This window comes from Nipponia nippon, unplaced genomic scaffold, assembly GCF_047370975.1.
Source record: "Nipponia nippon isolate SJK-2023a ecotype South Korea unplaced genomic scaffold, ASM4737097v1 scaffold_3, whole genome shotgun sequence".
Lineage (NCBI taxonomy): Eukaryota > Metazoa > Chordata > Aves > Pelecaniformes > Threskiornithidae > Nipponia > Nipponia nippon.
Window position 1 is genome coordinate 91,322,653 of NW_028262347.1, and position 20,047 is coordinate 91,342,699.

Here is a 20,047-nt window from a genome sequence, read left to right on the forward strand (position 1 = left end):
CTGTGTACCTTTTTTTAAGATATATTTTACTTGCGGGTCAGATAGTAGAGAGGGTCAGTTGAGACTGAAGAAACAAGCAAATCTTGAGGTTGTAGATAATAATTTCATCTACTCCAGTCTGAGAAATGTACTTACCATTGGTAATCTTTTGCTTAGGGATATATTCATCTATCCAAGGGTAATTTTTTTTTTTTTGTATGATCATTTAGCATAATTCATTTAACAGAAACAGATGGATTTGGCATGTTAGAGAAAAATCTTTGATGCAGGGGCTGCCATTGCTCAGGCTATAGTCATCTGATAAACCTACATTTCTTATGGAATTCTGAACTGTCTGTTTTGTCTCTTGTTTCTTGTCCTTTCTGGGCACTGAAATGTCTTTTTAAGAGAGTCAAACTTTGAGGTATTCATTGCACCTTTTTTACCTTTAACATATTGATGTTTTCCAAAAGCAGTTTCAGTTTTCTTACCTGCATTTCAGAGGACAGTGTGCCTTGAAATAATTTTTTTGTTTTGGCTTTGGGAATGAGGCTCTGGGATATACTCTCCTTTTCCACAAAAAATGGAGTCTTGTAGGGAGGAAAGGGAGTTTCTGCAGGAAGGCAGGCTGTATCATATGTTTTCACAGCTTAATTTCAAATCTCTTGTTCACAGAAGTGGATTTATCTTACCACACCTCACTACACCCTATCACAAGGAAGAAGCATTTGTGCAAAGTTCACCATTAGGTGAGATTAAAATACAAACTAAACATTAAAAAAACCAAAACACCAAACCAAATCAAACAAAAAAAACACCACAGAAAACCAAACAAGCATGAAAAATGAGGAAGGAAATAAAGGCTTTTGTTGAAAGTACCTGGAACCTCGGACAGTATGTAGCTAAGTGGATCTTCACTGTAATCATCCCCTCTGCTTTGGGAGGTTTTCCTGCCCTCCATGGGACGACTCAGTCCTCATGGTGAAAAAGGTTTTCTTCATGGCCAGGCTGAACCTCTCTTTTTCCAACGTATGCCTATTACCTTTCATCCTACCACCGTGCACAGCTGTGTGGAGTCTAGCTCCATCTTCTTGATGATCTCCTCATAGGTTTTGGTGGGCTGCTGTTAGATGCCATGAAGCCACCTCCTCTCTAGGCAGAACAAGCCCAGTTCCCTCAGCCTCTCCTTGTAACACAAGTGTGTTACAGCCACCAACTGTCTCGATGGTCCTCTGCTGACCTTGCTGCAGTTAATCAAGTGTCTTCTTTATATCGGGTAGGGACCAAAACTGGATGCAGCATTCTGGGTGCTGTCTAAAAGAGCCAAGTAAAGGCGGATAGTCAGTTCCCTCAATTTGCTCGCTCTGCTGTGGTTCATACAGCCGAGGGTGCTGTTGGCATTCGTTGCTGCCAGGACACATTGCTGGTGTGTGCCCAGCTTGCTGTGTGCCAAGGCCCCCAGGTCCTTTTCAGCTGATCTGCTCCCCAGCCAGGCAGCCGCAGCTTGTTTTGATTGTAGCAAGGGGTTCTCCCTTCCCGGCTGCCAGACTTTGCATTTATCCTTGGTGAATTTTAGAAGATTCCTGTCAGCCCGTTTCTACAGTGTGCATAAATCCGTCTGAATGGCAGCCCTGCCCTTAATCATATCGACTGGTCCCCCAATCTGGTGTCATCTGTAAACTTGCGAAGTGTGCACTTCATCACCTCCTCCAGACCCTTGGTAAAGATGTCATACAGAACTGGTCTTAGGATAGACTTCTGTGGTACTCCTCTTGTTCCCAGCCACCAGGTAGGGTACAACCCATGAACCATTGCCATCTGAGCCTGATCATCTGGCCAGTTTTTATCCATCTAGTTGTTCAACCATCCAAAGTCTGATGTCCCAGCTTGGTTACAGAAACTGGGAGATGGTATGAAGAGCCTTTCTAAATGATAGCCACTGTTCTTCCCTCATCCAGGGATGTGGGAGAAGGTAGTCAGGTTGATGAGGTGTGATTTACCCTTGGGAGATCTATGCTTGACTCTTCATAGTCACCACTGTGTCCTTCATGTGCCTAGAAGTGTATTCCAAGAAGAGTCAGTCCATGATTTTCCCAGGGACTGAAGAGAGGCTGAGCAACCTGTACTTCACGAGTTCTGTCTTTTTTTGAAAATGGGAACCATTATGAATTTTTGAAGAGTCAAAATGCAAAGCATCTGTTTGGTTGCCTTTGGAGTTAGCCAGTCCTATAGTAATGACATTTTAGACTACTTTTAATACATACAGATGTGATAGAGAAAACAGGTTCTATTCTCTTTTCATTTTCAAATGTTGGAGTAATGTTTAGAAATAAAATCTATTTCAAACGCAACTATAAAATTGGTAGGCCATATATAATTTACTTTATAAAGATTATTGGCAGAAGTGAGAACAATGGCTCAATTGGCTTTTCACTATATGTTTTCAAACAACAAGTATTTCCATTATAAATGAAATGTCTTAATTAGCTTCCCACTAGATGGAGCAAATGTATGTCAACCCAGCAAAGGAAACAGGGAATACGTTTTAGATCAGCAGAACAACAGATCATTTCTGTTAAAAACTGCTCTTCTGCCCTTGTTAATTATTAATTTTTTGAGTTTAAAATGGAAGCTTCTACTTTGGTTACAACAGAGGTGTACGATTGTAATAGCTATGTTTGATCGTATTTTCTGTTGTTGTTGTTTGGGATTTTAAGTTCTTTTTTTTTTTTTAAATGTCATACCAAAAAAGCACTACTTTGAAATGAAATAACTGGAAAAAAGTAACAAGCTTCAGGTTCACAAGTAAGTCCTCAGATAGCTGATGAAGAATTTGTACTCCTAAAATCTTAGCTTCTTTTCTGATCACGCTCTGTTGTTTTATAAAAACTGCTACCTCATCTATAAATCCTATTTTCCTTGTATCTTTTGTCCCTTACGGTTACAATACCATTACTAGTTGTGATATTCAGGCAACTTTCAAGTTTCTCCCATCTTTTTAGATCTAAATATGTCTTCAGTGCTTTTACAACAGCATAACTAGGTCAGTATTTTCAGGAGTAAAACTCTCTTTGAATTCTTCTAGGCTAATGCCTAATGCAAGAGTGGCATACCTACAAAATACTGTCAGTGTTTCAAGAGGTAAAACCAAACTTCATGAAAGGAAGGGATGAAAACAGGGCTGAAATACAGATTTCCAGCAAAAGAGGTGTAACCTACCTAGGATAGAAAATAGGTGCTAAAACCCTCTGTGCCAACTTACTCAGCTGTGACAGCTTCACAGTTTTTACTTCAAAAGGATTTTCAGAAGGCAGTTCTCAAAAATTTCACGTTAAACTTTTCAATTACACTCCTCACATCCTTCCTAACTCCCAGGCCGTTTATTGAGAAGACTGTTATCCTAATTGTATGCTTAGTGAGAACTGAAAATACAGGAATCGTCACATGGAGTGAGGCTATTGATCTGTCTAGCTGTTTCTAATGGTGATTAATCTTAACTTTTTGGTCATAATCTCCTGGAGCAGAATGTTATAAGTTGGCTTATTGTTAAGTGAGCAAACAAAACCTCCTAGCATCCAGTAGTAATAAGGTAACTTCTGCCCCATACTATGAGTTCACGGCATTTATTATTTTTAAAACCTCAATTTTTACCATATAACATAATATTTTTTTATTGAAAATACTTTCATCTTTCAGTGTTGAATCATCATTTATTCTCATGGTTAATTAAACTGTTTGGTCTTCACCAAAGTTTATGTTCTCACCACTAATCTTACCTGAAATTACAGCTTAAATATATAAAAAAAAAAAGTTTTGCACAATTTCCTCTGTTAGTAACAAGAACTGTTTATCACCTACATTTGAATATTAACTATCTGTAATGTGTACAGGCTATGGCAGGATCGTGATTTTACTGTTATTCGATGCAAGTTCCTTGCCAGCAGTTGGTGACAATACGGCTATAAAAGACAGAGTTCTGATCTCTGGTTTAATTAATCATTTGTTCACTTTATATTAATAATATCCCAAATAACGTGGTATGCAAAAGATGTTATTTTAAGGGAAGTGCCAAGAATAGATTTCAGGACTAGACATATGATCATTTTTAATAATAAATAGGGGGGATGGTATTTGCCGTAGCATTGAGATGTCACAATATTGACAGATTAAGAACATAGAATTTTTAATTTGCCCTTTATAATGTGGGTTTTTATTGTTTTCAAAATAACACTCTAAGTAATTCTTTTAAGCAAGAACCTGAAAAGTGCTTTTAGTGAACAGACAGCAACAATTATATGATGTTCTTATTAAATTAGTCAGGAAAAATAAATAATGCTTGCAATTTCTCGTTCTCCCTCTAGTGCATCAAAACTCTTTCTCTGGCAGCCTGTCATCTGGCAGAATTAAGTGTGGGATAACGGTGGTATTGTGACTAATACACAAAAATATCAGACACTAGCTAAATATTTGCAGAGGGCCCATTTGTGAGACATATACCATAGTTTGTTACACTGAATGACATGCTGCTTGACATGATGAAATTTTCAAAATACGGGCCTTAGTCAAATGTCCACAGTAGAATAAATAATCTCTTTAAACCTATTCTGTTCTCAGTGACGAACGTAATAGACAAATTCTGATCCTCCTAGAGAGCATACAAGCATTTCTGTTGCTGCTGTGGTATTTATATACCACAAATAACTCTGTATTTGCAGTGGTATAATAAAGACATCACTCGTCAACTTAGCTCCTATTAAGGTATTAGTCTGCACTGCATTTTAGTATTCATTTGGGAAGAAAAATGACTGATAGGGGGTGTTGAAACCAAGATAAGATAAAGCATAAGAGCATATAATGACAGTTTAAAAAGGTCAACATTTAATTGAATGTTAGATAAGAGGAGATAGCTTCCTTCTTTCACATCATGATGCCTCTTTGTCCATTTACATTGTATGTCTTGAGATTTTAGACTTGGCTCCGCATTGTTTTCTAACAGCCGAGACCCTTTATTTGCAGGATTGATGGTTTAACGGGTGTATGTAACCTTTAAAAATGAATGATCTAGATAAAGCTGTTTGGACAATCACTTTTGAGGAGGGCTTGCATAAGAAACTTTGTGTTGGAGAAATTGCTGTGAAACCTGGTCAGACATGTTGTTCTACAAAGCTTGGATTAAAAAGCAAATAAGCCAAAGAGCACATTTGCACTCAGTTTGGAAAGGCTGGCAGAGATCTAAAGACTAAGGCCAGACCTTGGTTTTATTAATTAGTCTCTTTAAAATCCTAGTAGAAAAGCAAATTGAAAAGTTTGTCATCAGAGAGTGTTTTTCATTTCATAGATGAAAAGGTAATTCATAGCCTGAAATCACCCATGTGCAATAGTAACGACTTGCTGTTGCAGCTTGAAGTTGAATACCAAGACGGTGTAAAATTCATCAGTACTAGACTTGGCTATAAATATGATTTTAAGTCCTCAGCCTGAGCCTTCAATAGCAAAACCATCGAGAATGCCAATTTATTACAAGCATTGAAATGTGGAAAGGTATACACACTACTTGTGTAACATGTCGCAGTAGTAATGTAATTATAGTCTGAAATGTGTAGGGACATACTTGAATGCATTTTTGTTGGGGTCAGCAAAGGCTTTTCACAAATGACCGAAATCTCTCTTAGAATCATGGGCCTGGAGGCTGGGGCAGGCATCCCATCCCGTCTCACGCCTCCACTCTTTCAGCCAGGTGTTAAATAACCTGGGTTGTAGGCCGCTCAAGCTTAATCTTATCATTGATTTCTCTCCTCCTCCAGCACTCCTAGGGGAGGCTATTCAAGAGTTCTGCTCCTATGATTGCTGGAAACCTTTTTCTAAATTTTCCTCTTTACATTTATTTCCAAACTCCTTTTTACTACTGTGCTTGACGCATGAGTTTGTAAGTTGTTGCTGGCCGGAGTCTTGCACAGGACTTCATCTTACCTCAACATTCTTCCTTACATTTAATGGAAATTCCATACTTTGTATGTTTTAATAGTCAATTTGCCATCTATGTCTTATATTCATCCTGTCACTGACTACGTGTACCCAACCCTCTTCCTCTTCTGTCACTTGCAGTTGCTGAGACTCCAGTTTATGTCAGAGGTTACGTACAGTTTATGTCAGAGCCCTAAATACTCAACCTTAAACAATACTTTCAAATTCCTTCCTGTCTTCTTATTCCAGTCCTCAAACTCTGCCGCTCTTCCTGTGAAAAATTTATGTTTATGGACGATAGCACCCTATTTGGTTTTGCAAGCCCTGGTAGTCCATACCAGTTCAAACATATAATAATGTTTTCTTACTGTAGCATTTAAAGTGAGTGTAGAATTCAGAATCAGCAGAGAGCTTCATTATGTTCAGTTCTCCCAATGTGGAACATCCATGTGTTCACACATAGAATATTCATATAAACAGATACATATGTGTCTCAGGTATTTAATAAATAGCGGATCGTGAAAGCAATATGAAAAAATCACAAGTCTTGCATTGAATTATATAAAACAGCTTCCAAGGAGAGAAAACAATTGAGTAGCTACTTCTACTGTTCTCATTATTGTGGTGGTTTGGTTTTTGTGGTTTTTGTTTTTTTTTTTTTTTTCCAATTTTTAATGCTTTGTGTCTGAAAATGACTATGGTTTATGGTTTGTGAATTAAAGTTTGATAAATCAAGAGCTTCTTTCTGCTTGAAACTTTGTCCTTAGTCTTTTACAACTGGATAGGTTTTTCTTCTGAATTCTGTAGTACCAATAGTTCAAAACCTGGCAGATCTGGACTTTGGAGAAAATTACTTAGGAAGAACTAAATGGGAGTGCACTCTACTGGCTAGGAAAATGGGCTTTCTACAAGAAACTTCTCATCCCAGCCACAAATAAATTTTACTAACCTGAAAAGGACATATGCATTATTTAAAAAAGAAAAAAAAAAGTTTTCTGACAACATTTGGGCCAAGAGGGGCTCAGAGATGAGCCCAGTTGCACTTAGACTCTGACCCAATGTTCTGCATTTGAGTAAGGAATTGAAGAGTGAATCCCTATGCCAGTGCAGCTGGAAAGAGATCTCTGTTCTACAACTTGCAGTTTTGAAAGTGCCATATCAGATTAATAGATTTATGTTTTCGTCTACTGAAAGCTTACCTGAGACTGTTGTTAAGAGATGCCTCATGCTAGTGTCATTTTCCTGTCTTCTTTGCTCTCTAAGGTTTCTATGTTTAGGCTGGTAATGTTTATGTAGTTCAACTTTACAGAAAAATAGTATTAATACAATTCTACAAAATTCTCTCAATACCTCCAAAAATAATCTTTTTGTAAACACATCAGTTTGTTGTGGGGTGGTGATGGTATAAAGCTCTTACAGACATGACCTAAAATTCACTTACAAATAATATGTCTGTCTTAAAATTATTAACCATTCTGCCTTGTCACAACGTCTTGTATTCTATGTTTTATAAAAGAAAAAAAGCTATACTGAAAATGTGGGATTGTCAAACATTCCCAACTACGTGTTCACCCAGGAAGGAATGGTGCCCTGCTACTGTAAATCCAATGTTATGATCTCTGGGGGAAAAAAATTGTAACTAATGTTTAGAAAAAACTAAGAATCACAGTATATTTCTCTATCTAGTAACCAAGTATCATGTAGCTTTAAAAAGAAAGTGATTTCTTTTTTCTATAAAGCTCTCAGTGAATCAAGGCTATTACCTGCCTGAGGGCCCTGGTCAGTGTAATCCTGAGAAGCTAAAGTTACTCTGTTCTAATACCCTTTCTGTTATTGGTCCTCTAATAAGAGTGTCTGTAAGTGTTTCCATTAAAGTGATAGCTTTTTTATTTCATGGATATACACTGACAGCAAAATCTGATTTTCCTTCCACACTGCAGGTTTTCAAACAACTTTTGCATGGTAACAGCTTTTGGCTACTGTGGAATTCTTACTATGTCTAATTCCAGGACTAAAGCTGAGAGACTTCACCGCACTGTTAGTCTTTGCCTGAAAATAAAATGTTGCTTTTCGCTGCTTTACTGGTGTAGCATTATGCTCATCTTTGCCCCCAAAATGGATTGCCTCTCTGTTTTCTTGAGGAAGTCTAGGTGTATTTTTCACCACCAGCATTATATTTCTGCCAGCTCATGCACCAGCTTTGAGTTTTTTATTTCTTACAATGTTATCTCATAGAAATTATTGTTACTTTGTTCAGTGAGTAAAATTTACTTGTGTGCTCTTGAAGTAATGGAGTGCTATTTAAACCTTGTTTCAAGGCTGCAGTTGAAGTCTAGTGGTTTATATACCACCCTCTGGCCACAGAGGAACTTGCCCAAATGATAAGAATGTATGCAGGTGGATTTATTCAGTTTAATGTAGTGCCATTACCATGCTGTGGACCCAGAAATAAAATAACAGAACCGTACAGTGTCCCTCTCAACAGATCTTGTTTATATGTAACTTGACAATAGAAGTAAGAAGATGTGAACATATAGCAATACTGGATTTAAAAAATTACATTTGACATGATTGAAAATGGGGTAGAAGTAATGACCAGATTTTTTTCTGCCTGTCTTTTTGTAGGGTTATCTGATAGTCCTTCTCTTGTCATGTTTCTCTTGGCACATCAGGCCTTTGGGATACTAAGAACATCAGGATTTCCCTCTAATTGGAACTCTAGATGTCAAGCTGGTAGTAGATCATTCAGTAGTAGATCTGTTGCCAGTTACGTATTGAGTCTGGTTCTGTGTATTTTTTGGTTCTTTAAAATGTGAATCTGCTTGATAAAGGAAAATGTTTTGAGTGCCCTATTGCATCGGCAGAACCAATACTATTTTTTAAATAGTTTATAATCTCGAAAGTTTTGTGTACTTCATTGTGCAGTGTTTTGTTAATGAGTAAACTTGGTTTTAATGTTTTATTTAGTGTCCTTTATATAGCCATGTTCATTATGCTTTTTATACTAAGTTATTTATGATAAAATCAGAACTCCTGCATGAAGACTATTTTTTTAAAATAATATGTTAGTAAGTGGGAAGCAGGAAATAAAAGTGAAGACCTGGATTGTATAGAAAACTGGTCTTGTTATAAATTAAACAACGTTTTTTGATGGAGTTGCTCATGTATGGTTGAAGAAATTAGTACCCAAAACCTGTGTTAGCAAAACAGATTCATTTAGCTGTGGGTACATTACAGTACGTACAGTATACACAGTGAAAGTCATAGACTGGCCTGAATCACTCATGTTTTGGAGTTTATCGGGAAAAAAAAAAGTAAAAAAAAAAAATGAATGGAGAGGAAGAGAGAAGAGGAGAATTTGGAGAGCACATTAAGAGAGAAGGCTAAAATTAGAAATTACATTTTTTTCCCCAACATACGTAATAACTGTTTGAAAGATAATAGTTTAACAGTTGTGAAAGGCTGTATGCTGAATAAAGTGTAAATATATTTACCTAATGCTGTTGGGATTAACTTCCCTTTGTTGAGAAGATGGCTTAATACCATTAATTGGTATCTGCAAGAACTTTTTCTTCCTGTCCACCTACAGGCAAAAACCACACAGCCCTAAGAAAACATCACAACATAGAAAAGGATAGCAAATTACCATAATGCAAATGTGTATTTTCATGTAGTAAACTGGTGTTGCTTAAATGGCAGTTGAGGTGACTAGAAGGAACAGGCGGTGGTATATGAAATAATGCCATGTATACAAATAGCAAATTAGGGCCACTTAATTTTTCCTGTAGTGTAGGAACTCGTGCTGCTTGATAGAATTGAGAAGTGACACATTCAGAACTGGGGAAGAGGTGTTCTTTCCCTCCCAGAGCGCATAGCTGACTTGGAGCACAATTTGATGTCAGTGTAGCAACAAAAATCAGCAGGATTCTGAAGCCTCTTGCTCCCACTGACAAAATATTAGACCCTTTTGAGGGCCTACTAGATCTACTGTGTCTAACGTGGAGATGGGAGAGTCGGGCACACGAGTATTTCTGGACAGTGAAGAGAAGTAATAGAAAAACTTGTAAAAAGTAGAAAAATCGTTTGGTTCTAAAAACATAGGCATCCATTCTGGTCATGTAAAGGTTTCTTGTAAGACACCTTCGCTAGCAGCAATGACACAATATTTAAATACAAAATAACTTCCCTGAGTACCAACTTTAAAAGTCAGTGCTTTTATTAAAGCATGGCTATTCTGAACTAGTTCAGAGCTGTCTGACACAATTTGATTTTAGTTAGCATTTAGTAACCAGTGCACTGCTAGAACAGGACTGGTTTTTGTTTGTCAGACATTATCTTGGACCAAATTATAATACATGTTTGACATTAATACCAAAGTTACTAACCATAAAAGAGAATAATCCATTTTTACATTTTTTCCCCAGACACCTGAGGAGCTAGAAGATGTATCTGACCTTGAAGAAGACCATGATGCACGTAGTCGTACAAGTATTCAGACTGAAGGGAAAACTGACAGGGTATGTATTACACCAGTTTATTTGAAAAGTAATTTGATGAGGGGAAAAATGCTGCTGTATTACTGTTCCAATGAAACCACTTAAAGTCATGCAGTGAATCATTACAATCGTGTTCAACTGTTAACAGATTGCTGAAAATGTGCAGAGGGCGTAAAACAATGTGTATGACCTGAGAGAGAAAAAGTGTAAGTTGTAAATACTTAGTGAAGATGTAGAATCATAGACTATCTCAAGTTGGAAGGGACCTATAAGGATCATCAAATCCAACTCCTCACAGGACTACCGAAAATGAAACCATACGACTAAGAGTGTTGTCCAGATGCTCCTTGAACTCTGACAGGCTTGGTGCTGTGAGCACTTCCCTGGGGAGCCTGTTCCAGTGCCCAATGTAAATTAGGCAGAAAACTTCTTATACTCACTGAATGAAATTCTAACAGGTTACAGTTTCATAAATGTGGCTTGGTCTAATAGAAGCTAGGTTAATAAGGAGTTTTTTATATCCGGGTCTTACTGAAGCCTGCAATGCTTATTAACTAAAAATAACCTACATATGAGAAAGTTCACGTGCACAGAAGAGAAAGGGCTATATCTGGAATCTTAGGCACTGCAGTGTGTGAGTTACAGACTTCTCCTGCTGTGTTCACGTGTGAACCTATTCTACAGTTTATTGCTTAACTAGTGAATTCTGAGGAAGTATGAAAAACTTAGTACAGTATTTGACAATTTCTGTATTTCTGGAAGTTCTGAATCCGACTTTCCTGTTGTATCATCATTTAACCTGAGGACTTCACTACATTACTGGTTATTGTTTATTGTTTACAGTCAAACATTTCTAAGAGCCTGAAAACATTTTTGAGATAGCCAAAGGTTTCTTAGTACAAAATTGATGTATTTAGCAAACGTTAATCTTTGTGTTTCAATCTTAAATAATGTTTCAGCAAAACTGGACTCTGTTCACAACTTTCTGAAGTGGAAAGGTCCATGGGGCCAGAAATGTCTATTTCATTACCTGTTTGCTCAATACCTAGAGCAATAGCAATAACAGATCTCTCACACTTGATTGATTCTAGTGTTATTCCCATAATGGAAATTATAAATGATAGAACTAGTTGGGAAAAAGCAAAACTTTTCAATATAAAAAGAATTCTGTCAAGAAAATGGAATTTTAATTCACATTTGTTTTTCAGCAAGCACATATTTTTTAATTCACCAAACACAAATATTTTCCTTATTAAGACCCTAAATATTAATGAAAAACTACTAACCAAAATGAATGCTGTTCACTTGTGTTGCATATGTGCATATCAATTACATGTTAATGAACTGTCACTTGATTCTTAAAACTGTGAGAAATGTAACAACTATGTGAAAGATCACCCCATACAATGTTATTACTCAATAAACATAATTGGCGATTAAAATATACTAGCTGCCCTTTCCAGTTAAAATTACTCTTTGTAAATGTTAGCACATTTTCCCCACATTACAGGCTAAAATTTCTATTGTAGTTAAGAAAGGCAAGGTTTTCCTTCAGAACGTTACCCATATAAGATGCTATGAATTTGTTTGGAACAGGTACAGATGGTGTGCTTGCATATTTCCGTAAATATCCCATAATCATAGACTCATAGAATTGTTTAGCATTTGAAGGTTTTCTCTCGCTGGGAAAACAGTAGTAGTAGTTTGTAGATGTTTACTATTCTGATGCAGTAAAGCTTTAAAAGATCACATTTTCACACATGGTCTTCTACTTCTCAGATAAACCAGAATACTTCTTTAAAGGGAATGTTCTTTGAAAAGAAAACCATAAATAACACGTACTTCCAGATGTCTACACAGAGCAAGAAGTAAATGCTGAGGACTGTTGTAGGTAGGGAGCTGGCTATCAAGAATCAGAGGAATAGGTTATTGCTGTGGGGAGAAATCTCTGGGGTACGCTTTTCCTTGTACTACATACACAAGATATAATCTGCACTGTCAGTGAATTTGGTGCAGAGGTGGAAGGGACATTTATTTATAGATAAACTATGGTTAATACATAAAAATACGTAATGCATAAAAGAGTGTTTTAACAGTATAGGATGTACATTTCTATTTTTTCTTCCATTTCTCCCAAAAATAATACAATTACTGTAAATGTTCCTTCAGCAGTCATTACTTAAAGCCTGTTTCTGTATCTTTACTTGGGAACAGTTTTCGTAGTTTTTGGACTATGGTGTCAGGGCCATAAATGGCACAGTACCCAGAAAATTTCTTGAAAAGTATAGCTTTGACTGAATTAGATACATACCCCCTTGACTTAAATTTTTTTTTTTAAACAAATGTTTGAACAAATCTGTTTGCTGCTGCAGCAAATGTGAACAATGATTTAAGGCCTCTTTGTTTGGACTGCTATTTGATATTGATATTTGAAGATTTATACCTAGAGCTTATTTAGCAATATGAAGAATCTGTATAGGGAAGATAGATTTTAAGATTTAGACAGGGATTGTCTTTTCTTTTGTCCTCTGCAGCAGATTTCCTGTGCTATTGTGAGGCTTTTGCGTGCAGTGGTAACACCAAGAATGGTTGTGTTCCAGAAGTGGTATGGCAAGATTGCAGAGTAACTTTTTTTCCTCCTTGACTTCTTTCTCTTGGGCATTGCCACTACAGTAATTCAATTCTATTTATACATACCTGTCTTGATACTAGATCTGCATAACAGCACTCTGGATTCCTCTTGCTTTGTCAAGAGCGTCGTATTTTCTTCTATGTCGCATCTTTCACTGCTCCAACAGGGAATTAGTGCCTATGAAAGCACCTTTTCTCTTTCTCTTTTTATCACAACATAAAAACATATCACAGCATGTAAAACCAGATGTGATGTGCATATGCTACTTGTAACAAAGGCTACATTTTAACTAGCAAATCTCATTTTCCTTATGTAGGAAGAATTCATATCTTATTAATTATAACTTCCTCAGAATCTCTCTCTCTCTGTATAGAGAGTATAGGTTAGTGGTGACATGGCAGGATGAGATTTGACCTTGTGTTCATGTTCCTGACTGCAAGTATATAGGTAATCTTGGAAATGTTACTTCATTGATCTTTCCCTCAGATAATTCCATATCTTTAAGATGAATATGATAGTGCTTATGGCACCATCCCACACCATGGGATGCAGGTTAACTTGGGCAATGTGCTGTGAGATATCTCAGTAATTAAACTGGATAGAAATACTGATTATTATTTGTAGGGTAGTTCTGTATCCCTGAAGATGATCTTTAGGACTAAATCCTTAGCTACTATAAAAACAGGTACTGCTTGTGGATCCAAGGACTGACACAGTTTTTCTCAGCTGCAAGTTAGACCTTCCTCTGGTTCTTGTGTCTAATTTGTGTAGTCTGCAAGCTTATCACACAGTAATTTTGCTTGAGGAAATTTATGCCATCATGATCAGTGTAATTCCACTGAGGTAGTTAGTGGCTTATTATCATATGATTTTGGGTTGAAGAGAAGGTCAAGTAAGTATTTGCCCAGTTAATTTTCAGATTTAGAAGACAATGTGCATTCTGATGATAGGAGAAAATTTAAGTGTTTAAAGTTACTAAATTAGCGAAGAGAACAGCTTAGCTTAATTTTAAAGTTATTGCTACAGGTTAGGTGTTCATATTGAAGAAGAGGTGAAATGTTTTAGCTCATACATAATCCACTTACAGATGACAAGAACAGAAATGCTTTCAGTCAACCACGCACCCACATTTTTTCTCAGAGTTCTGCAGACTGTTTTGTGAAAACATAGACAAAAACGTCTGAGAATAAGATCTTTTATACAGATCTGTTGCATACTATGTTTGCGCAACAATTGATGGCTGATGAAGAGTTGACTCAGTGTGTGTTATGTTGTGAATGAGAAAATCCAGGCTGAATTACTTTATTGTTTCAGTTGTATTACATCTTAAATACAGCAGTCATTAATACATGTCTAAAAATATATTTGGCCTTGAAAATATGGCCATATAAAAGTCTTACTAAACTGTCCAAGAAGAGAGAATACATATAAAAGCAAACACCAGGAACACCTATTGATACTTGCAGAAAACAATACTTTGAAGGGAAGTCAATTTGAATCAGCTGTTTGAAGGGAATCAGCTATTTGAAGGGAATCAGCTATTTGAAGGGAAGTCAAATGAATCAGCTATTCTTACTCAAGTAACAAGTACTTTACATCTAAGTTCCTAGATTAATGTAAATGCTGGTATACATTAACAGGAAACGTACTATTTTGTTAATAAAAAGCCAAGTTTAAAATATTTTGTAAATTTAATTTCTATCAAAGCCACACAGAACCTTGAAATTCTGATTATAAGAATTCAAGCATGATGCAAATAACTACTGTAATTTCGAGTAGGTTTTACTAACAATAATTTTGACACTTAATACATGGCAAAAGATTCGCTGTCAGGAGTCACGATCTATAAAAAGTATTTAATTTCCTTGCTAATTCTTGTTAGCCCAATTTCAGTAAGGGGAAGAGATGAAGTTAATGGAGGACTCAAGGTTGTAGCAGTATAATACTATATACTATTACAAAGCAGGACTGGAAAGAACCCCAAGAAGTAAGCTAATCCATCCATTTGTCCCAAGGTAGAATAAATATACTTCTTCCTGACACGTACATATATAAGAGCAGTTGCATTGCTGTCTCTATTTAGCTCATTACTGGAATTGATTGTTTATTGGAAAGTTTTTTCTTTATACCTCATATGTTGCAATTAAGCGTGTTAGTTAGTCTTATCTGCAATGGACACAGAGGATCTGAGCTTTCCTTTTTTGTGTATATAATTTTTTTTTTGTACTTGTAGATCCTTGTTCCATGTCCTCTCTGTTTTCTAAACTCCATATTAAATAACTCCAATACCCTCTGTTTATCCTTTAAGACAGTGCTTTCTGTATGTCTTTTTGCTCTGTTTGTCTCTCCTCTGGATGATCTTCAGCTGGTTAATGACTTCTTGAATTTTGTGGCCAGACTACTCGTATTGTTAAATGCATTATGCCAGCTGTGGTCTCGAACAACAAGCACTAGTGTAAGCTTTACACTATATTCTTCTGTATGCATACTTTGGAATGAGTTTTGTATGACATGTGCCCTTTTGCCAAGAGTACATTTTGATCAGCTACAAATCCTCACCCACAGAATCACTGATAACCGCTTGTGTCTCAGTTCTGGGTGCCTATTGGTGATTTTTCTTAGGTGTAAAACCGTGTACATGTCTCAGCTGAAATACATCCTGTTATTTTTTCAGATCAGTTCTCAAATTTCTCAAAATCGCTTTAAATTGTAAACCAGGACTTTTACATGTCAAACCAGGCCTCTTAACACTGCAGATATGTGATGTGTACTCTTGGTTCTGTCATCCACGCCATTAGTGAAAATACTGAATAATGCCAGAGTCCAGGCAGGTCCCTTCAGAATTTCGCCTGATAGATCCCTCTGGTTTGGCACACGTTCTTGATAAGTATTCTGTGAGCAGTTTTCTAACCAGTATCACATCCACCCAGTGGCAATTACATCTAGATCATATTTCCCTAGATTATTTATGAGGATAACATGAGAACCAGTGAGAAAACCCTAGTGAAGCCCAGATTCATGACATGTTGCTTTTTCATCTATAGGCCTGTTACCCTGGGACAGAGAGAAATTAGATTTAATATGACACAATTGCCTCATCTAAGTCAACCTTTTTAGTGAAGGCTGATGCAAAAATGGCATTGAACAGCTTGTTCTTTTGTTATTCTCTCCTGATAGCTTTACCTCTTTATCCAATTATATTGTATCTAAAAATATACAGGAACTGACATGGCAGCACAAATGAGGCACTCTCTGAACTCGTTCAAAGAATGCTGGCCTTCAGCAGGCGTGCTACAATTCTTAAAATTGGAAGAAGAGAACTGATGACAGCAGATAGTAAACCTGACAAAAGAAATCCAGCTTCTCCCAACTGTCAGTTGCACACACCCACACAGTTCATCTCTAGGGAACAGCCTGTGTATTCACTTTGCCATGAATTGCTGAATATCCACCATTTTCTCTTTCACGTCTTTATCCAAACTTGAACAATTATTCACTCCGTAGAAACAGTAGGATGTTTTGTAAAAGGTAGTGGACACATTTTACTCATTTTAACAGAATCACTCTTAACTCTGTGCCATATTCAAGAAAAGGACTTCTATATTGGCATGCAAAACACATCTGTATAATAGTCTTTATAAGTGCATATCTTATGCTCACCTTCATGATAAAATAGGCTCGGCTGATGTGCACATATTTTATGACAGTGATCCACAAAGTTAGTTCAAGAAAAAACAAGGAAATGTCACAATTGTAACTGTCTTAAAACAGTTTGATTGAAGTCTGTTCCTGTCCTTCGAGTGATTTGGAGAGATCTTGTTCACTTCCACCAAATGTTCAGCTGACTGCAGCAGGGGAACAAGAACATAGGTGAGACGGCTTCTTGTCGCTGCTGAGTCTGTGGTGGAATGAAGAGCTTAGCTCTCAACTAAGGCAAAGCAGGGACATAAATCAGGTCTTTTTGAATCTATGCCATTATCTTAAAACTACACTATGTGAAGAGCATGTTATTTTGTATTCTTGTTTGTAAGAGCTCTGAAAAGTTTTTCATGTGCTCCATCAGGAGAGTGGGGCTTGTTTTCTTTGAAATGTACAAAATTGTAGAAAAACAAGAGGTTTTGTCTCTTTCTTCGCTATAGTGACATGGCACACTACAACCTACAAAGCAGGAAGTGTTAAATAATTTTCAAAGGGAGGTTCTTCCCTTTGGAAAGGATATCTGGCTCACCTCTGTCTCAGACAGGAGTTTTCCATAACGCAAAATTGTTTGAATGTGTGGTGCTTCTTGTGGCTTTTCTTTCCTTCCTTCCTCCCTGTAAGTGGTAAGAATTTTGGTGGTGTGGATCTGGCCAGTCATTTATTTTCCTTCCTGATCCCCTAAAAAATGCATGTCAGTCTAAGACTTGGAGAGAATAATCATAAGTTTATATGAAAGTCAATTCCTTAGAGTGTAGCCAGGGACAAAGGTAGGCAGAAGGCCAGTTCTTTGGGTTGGGATCTCATTGGTGAGTAATACAGCAGTGAGAGAAGAATCAAAATCTTCACCAAGTAGTTGCTCCCTATGTGTCCTCTATTTGCATCATTATATGGACAATTTGTTCTGACTTTAAAATTTCGGTATCTGTGATAGCAAATTGACTGAAATTTGGAAGGGGCTGAAATGAAAAGAAACGCCAATCTTGCATGGTAAGTCAAGTTGCAAACGGGACAATGCAGATAACCCCAGTGCTGGAGACTCCCAGCTACCAGGGATAAATAGCCTTCTGAAGAGTTAATTCAAGGAAATTAAAGGAAAAAATATATACTGGGGTTTTTGTAACAGAAGAAAGAAAAAATATCAAAAATATAACTACTTCTCTCATGTAGTTTTAACTCTGTTATCTGCTACTGCAATAAAACACATTTTGTCTTAGAAGTAATGAAAAAATAGTTTCTTCCTGGTGGACAAAATAAACCTGCACTCATGTAATAGCAGTCATTCAATTTAGATCTTTATTTCACATTTACTGCTATGTTGTCTATTTTGATACAAAATCATATCTGCGCTTAAAAGGCTGTGTATGCAGTTGTTTTATTTTGTTGCTGTGTATGGTTTTAAAGCAATATGAGGAAAATGAAGAAAAAATCAAGGTCAGAATTGTAGTTTCCTTGGCCCCTTTGTTCTAGTGGAGAATGTCTCACTCCACCTGCAACTCATTGTTGGCACATAGCAGGATACTGTACGTCACAGTTCCCTCATTCAGATGTCATCTTTCTTGTGATTTCCAGATCTAGGCCTGCATTCTTGAACTCAAAACAGTATTGAAGCCGGGGGCTAGGAAATACCATAAGCGTCCACTGATCAGCAAATATGTATTAGATTATAAAAAGGGCTACTTCAGTTCTCTTGACTCTGTAGCCCAACTCTTATTTTTGTCTGTTTCATACCTTTTTCAGCAAGCTTATCCTACAAGCATGAGGAAAATGTGTCTTGGTCTTCTCTGGTCTGTTTTAGTTTGGGTTTTTTTTAACAAAACAGGAAAAGTATTACTTAAAATAGTTACACTTTCTAATTCTGTGACTGCAATTGTAATATGGTTATACTTTGGGAGACCTGTAATTTCCAGTAATTCATATAAATGGGAAAATTAACCTTGTGACAGAGTGATTCAAGCATAGATAAAATCCCTGAAATGGCATGGCTTGCAAAACATACCATTACATATTAAACTGCTTACCATTGTACTAATTATAAGTAATTCATCCACTGCCTTAACTTTCCTTTTTATGGATGGTAGATGTTTTATAAACAAGAATAAGTCACAAAATATTTATTGTTTAATTGCAGCATAATTACAGTGTGTTATAGTTGCTGTATATAAGTTCCTGATGGCCTGCAGTGAAAAAGGTGGACCACTTCACAGAGAATGTGATAGATAAAAACCATTATGGCAGTAGAGCCATCAAGACCAACAGGCCAAAAGGTCTCCTCGCTTCCTGTGGTAGAAGGTATCATGAAGGGCCAGGGCTGCTATATGGCCACGTAGCCCACATCTTAGCCTCTGTCTGCTGCCTGGCCTGTTTCTGACACAGGAAGTGTATCTGACCCTTGTCTGGAGTAGACTGATAATCTTGCTCATGAAGAAGAATATTAAGTAAAATATTTCTCTCACCATGCTGCATTTTCAGAAGTTGTTTCACTCTTTATAATATTAAATACTTCACTAACACTTAAATACAGGAAGAATACATGCATTCAGTATAGGTTGCATGTTCTGATTCCATAGTCTGAACTTGCACAAAACACACTACTTTTCTAGCTATACTAAACCTTTATTTGAAACAGTTTTAGCTGGTGGAATGTTTGCAAACAGTCCAGTCTAGAGCTGCAGCCAAGTATAGGGCTGTGTCCTGCTGGAGCCCAGTTTGGCTGTGGCTTGATTTGAATATTGGATGTTTTCCTGTTGGCATTCAAAAGACTTTTTTGGTAACCTTATTCACATACTGATTTCTGACATGTTAATCTATCTTCCTCGAAGACAGAAGGTGCATATTTGAGCAGTTAAGTCTTTCTCAGTTCTCAAAATGATACTGTAGAACCTTCTCAGGAGAGAGGGCAAGCATACCTGGAAGTTTTAGGACAATTAAACCTTTTCCTTTGTTCTTTGCTACCTGAAAGAATATTGCATTTTGTAACTTGCATACTTAAAAACACTTAGGCTCCTTCATCCCTAAGAAAAAGGAAAACCTATCAGTCATATTTCGTAAAGGCTCTTTGGAAGAATTTAGTCTTCTTTCTCTCACTACATTAATATTAATGGTTTCATGGACACCACTGTCCCCATTACACTGAGGTAATTTATTTGGCCCAACCCAATGATAGCATGTAGATTTTGGAATTCGGAAGTGCTCAGGTGGGAACAGTTGGCTCAGGCCACAGAGTGTTTAAACTGTATATTTAATAATATCCAGTGATTTTGTTTAAAAAAAGGAAAAA

The 20,047-nt window shown here is 36.8% G+C and overlaps 1 protein-coding gene across 3 annotated transcripts in view; it reads left to right on the top strand.

The window, feature by feature from the left end:
* CTNNA3 (catenin alpha 3) overlaps positions 1-20,047 on the top strand; it is a 544,198-nt gene that overhangs the window by 457,901 nt on the left and 66,250 nt on the right. For all 3 annotated transcript variants that reach the window (XM_009465979.2, XM_087766290.1, XM_087766291.1), the window contains one exon: positions 10,368-10,460. In XM_009465979.2, the coding sequence (XP_009464254.2) occupies positions 10,368-10,460 (93 nt within the window). The remainder of the gene's footprint in view (positions 1-10,367; positions 10,461-20,047) is intronic.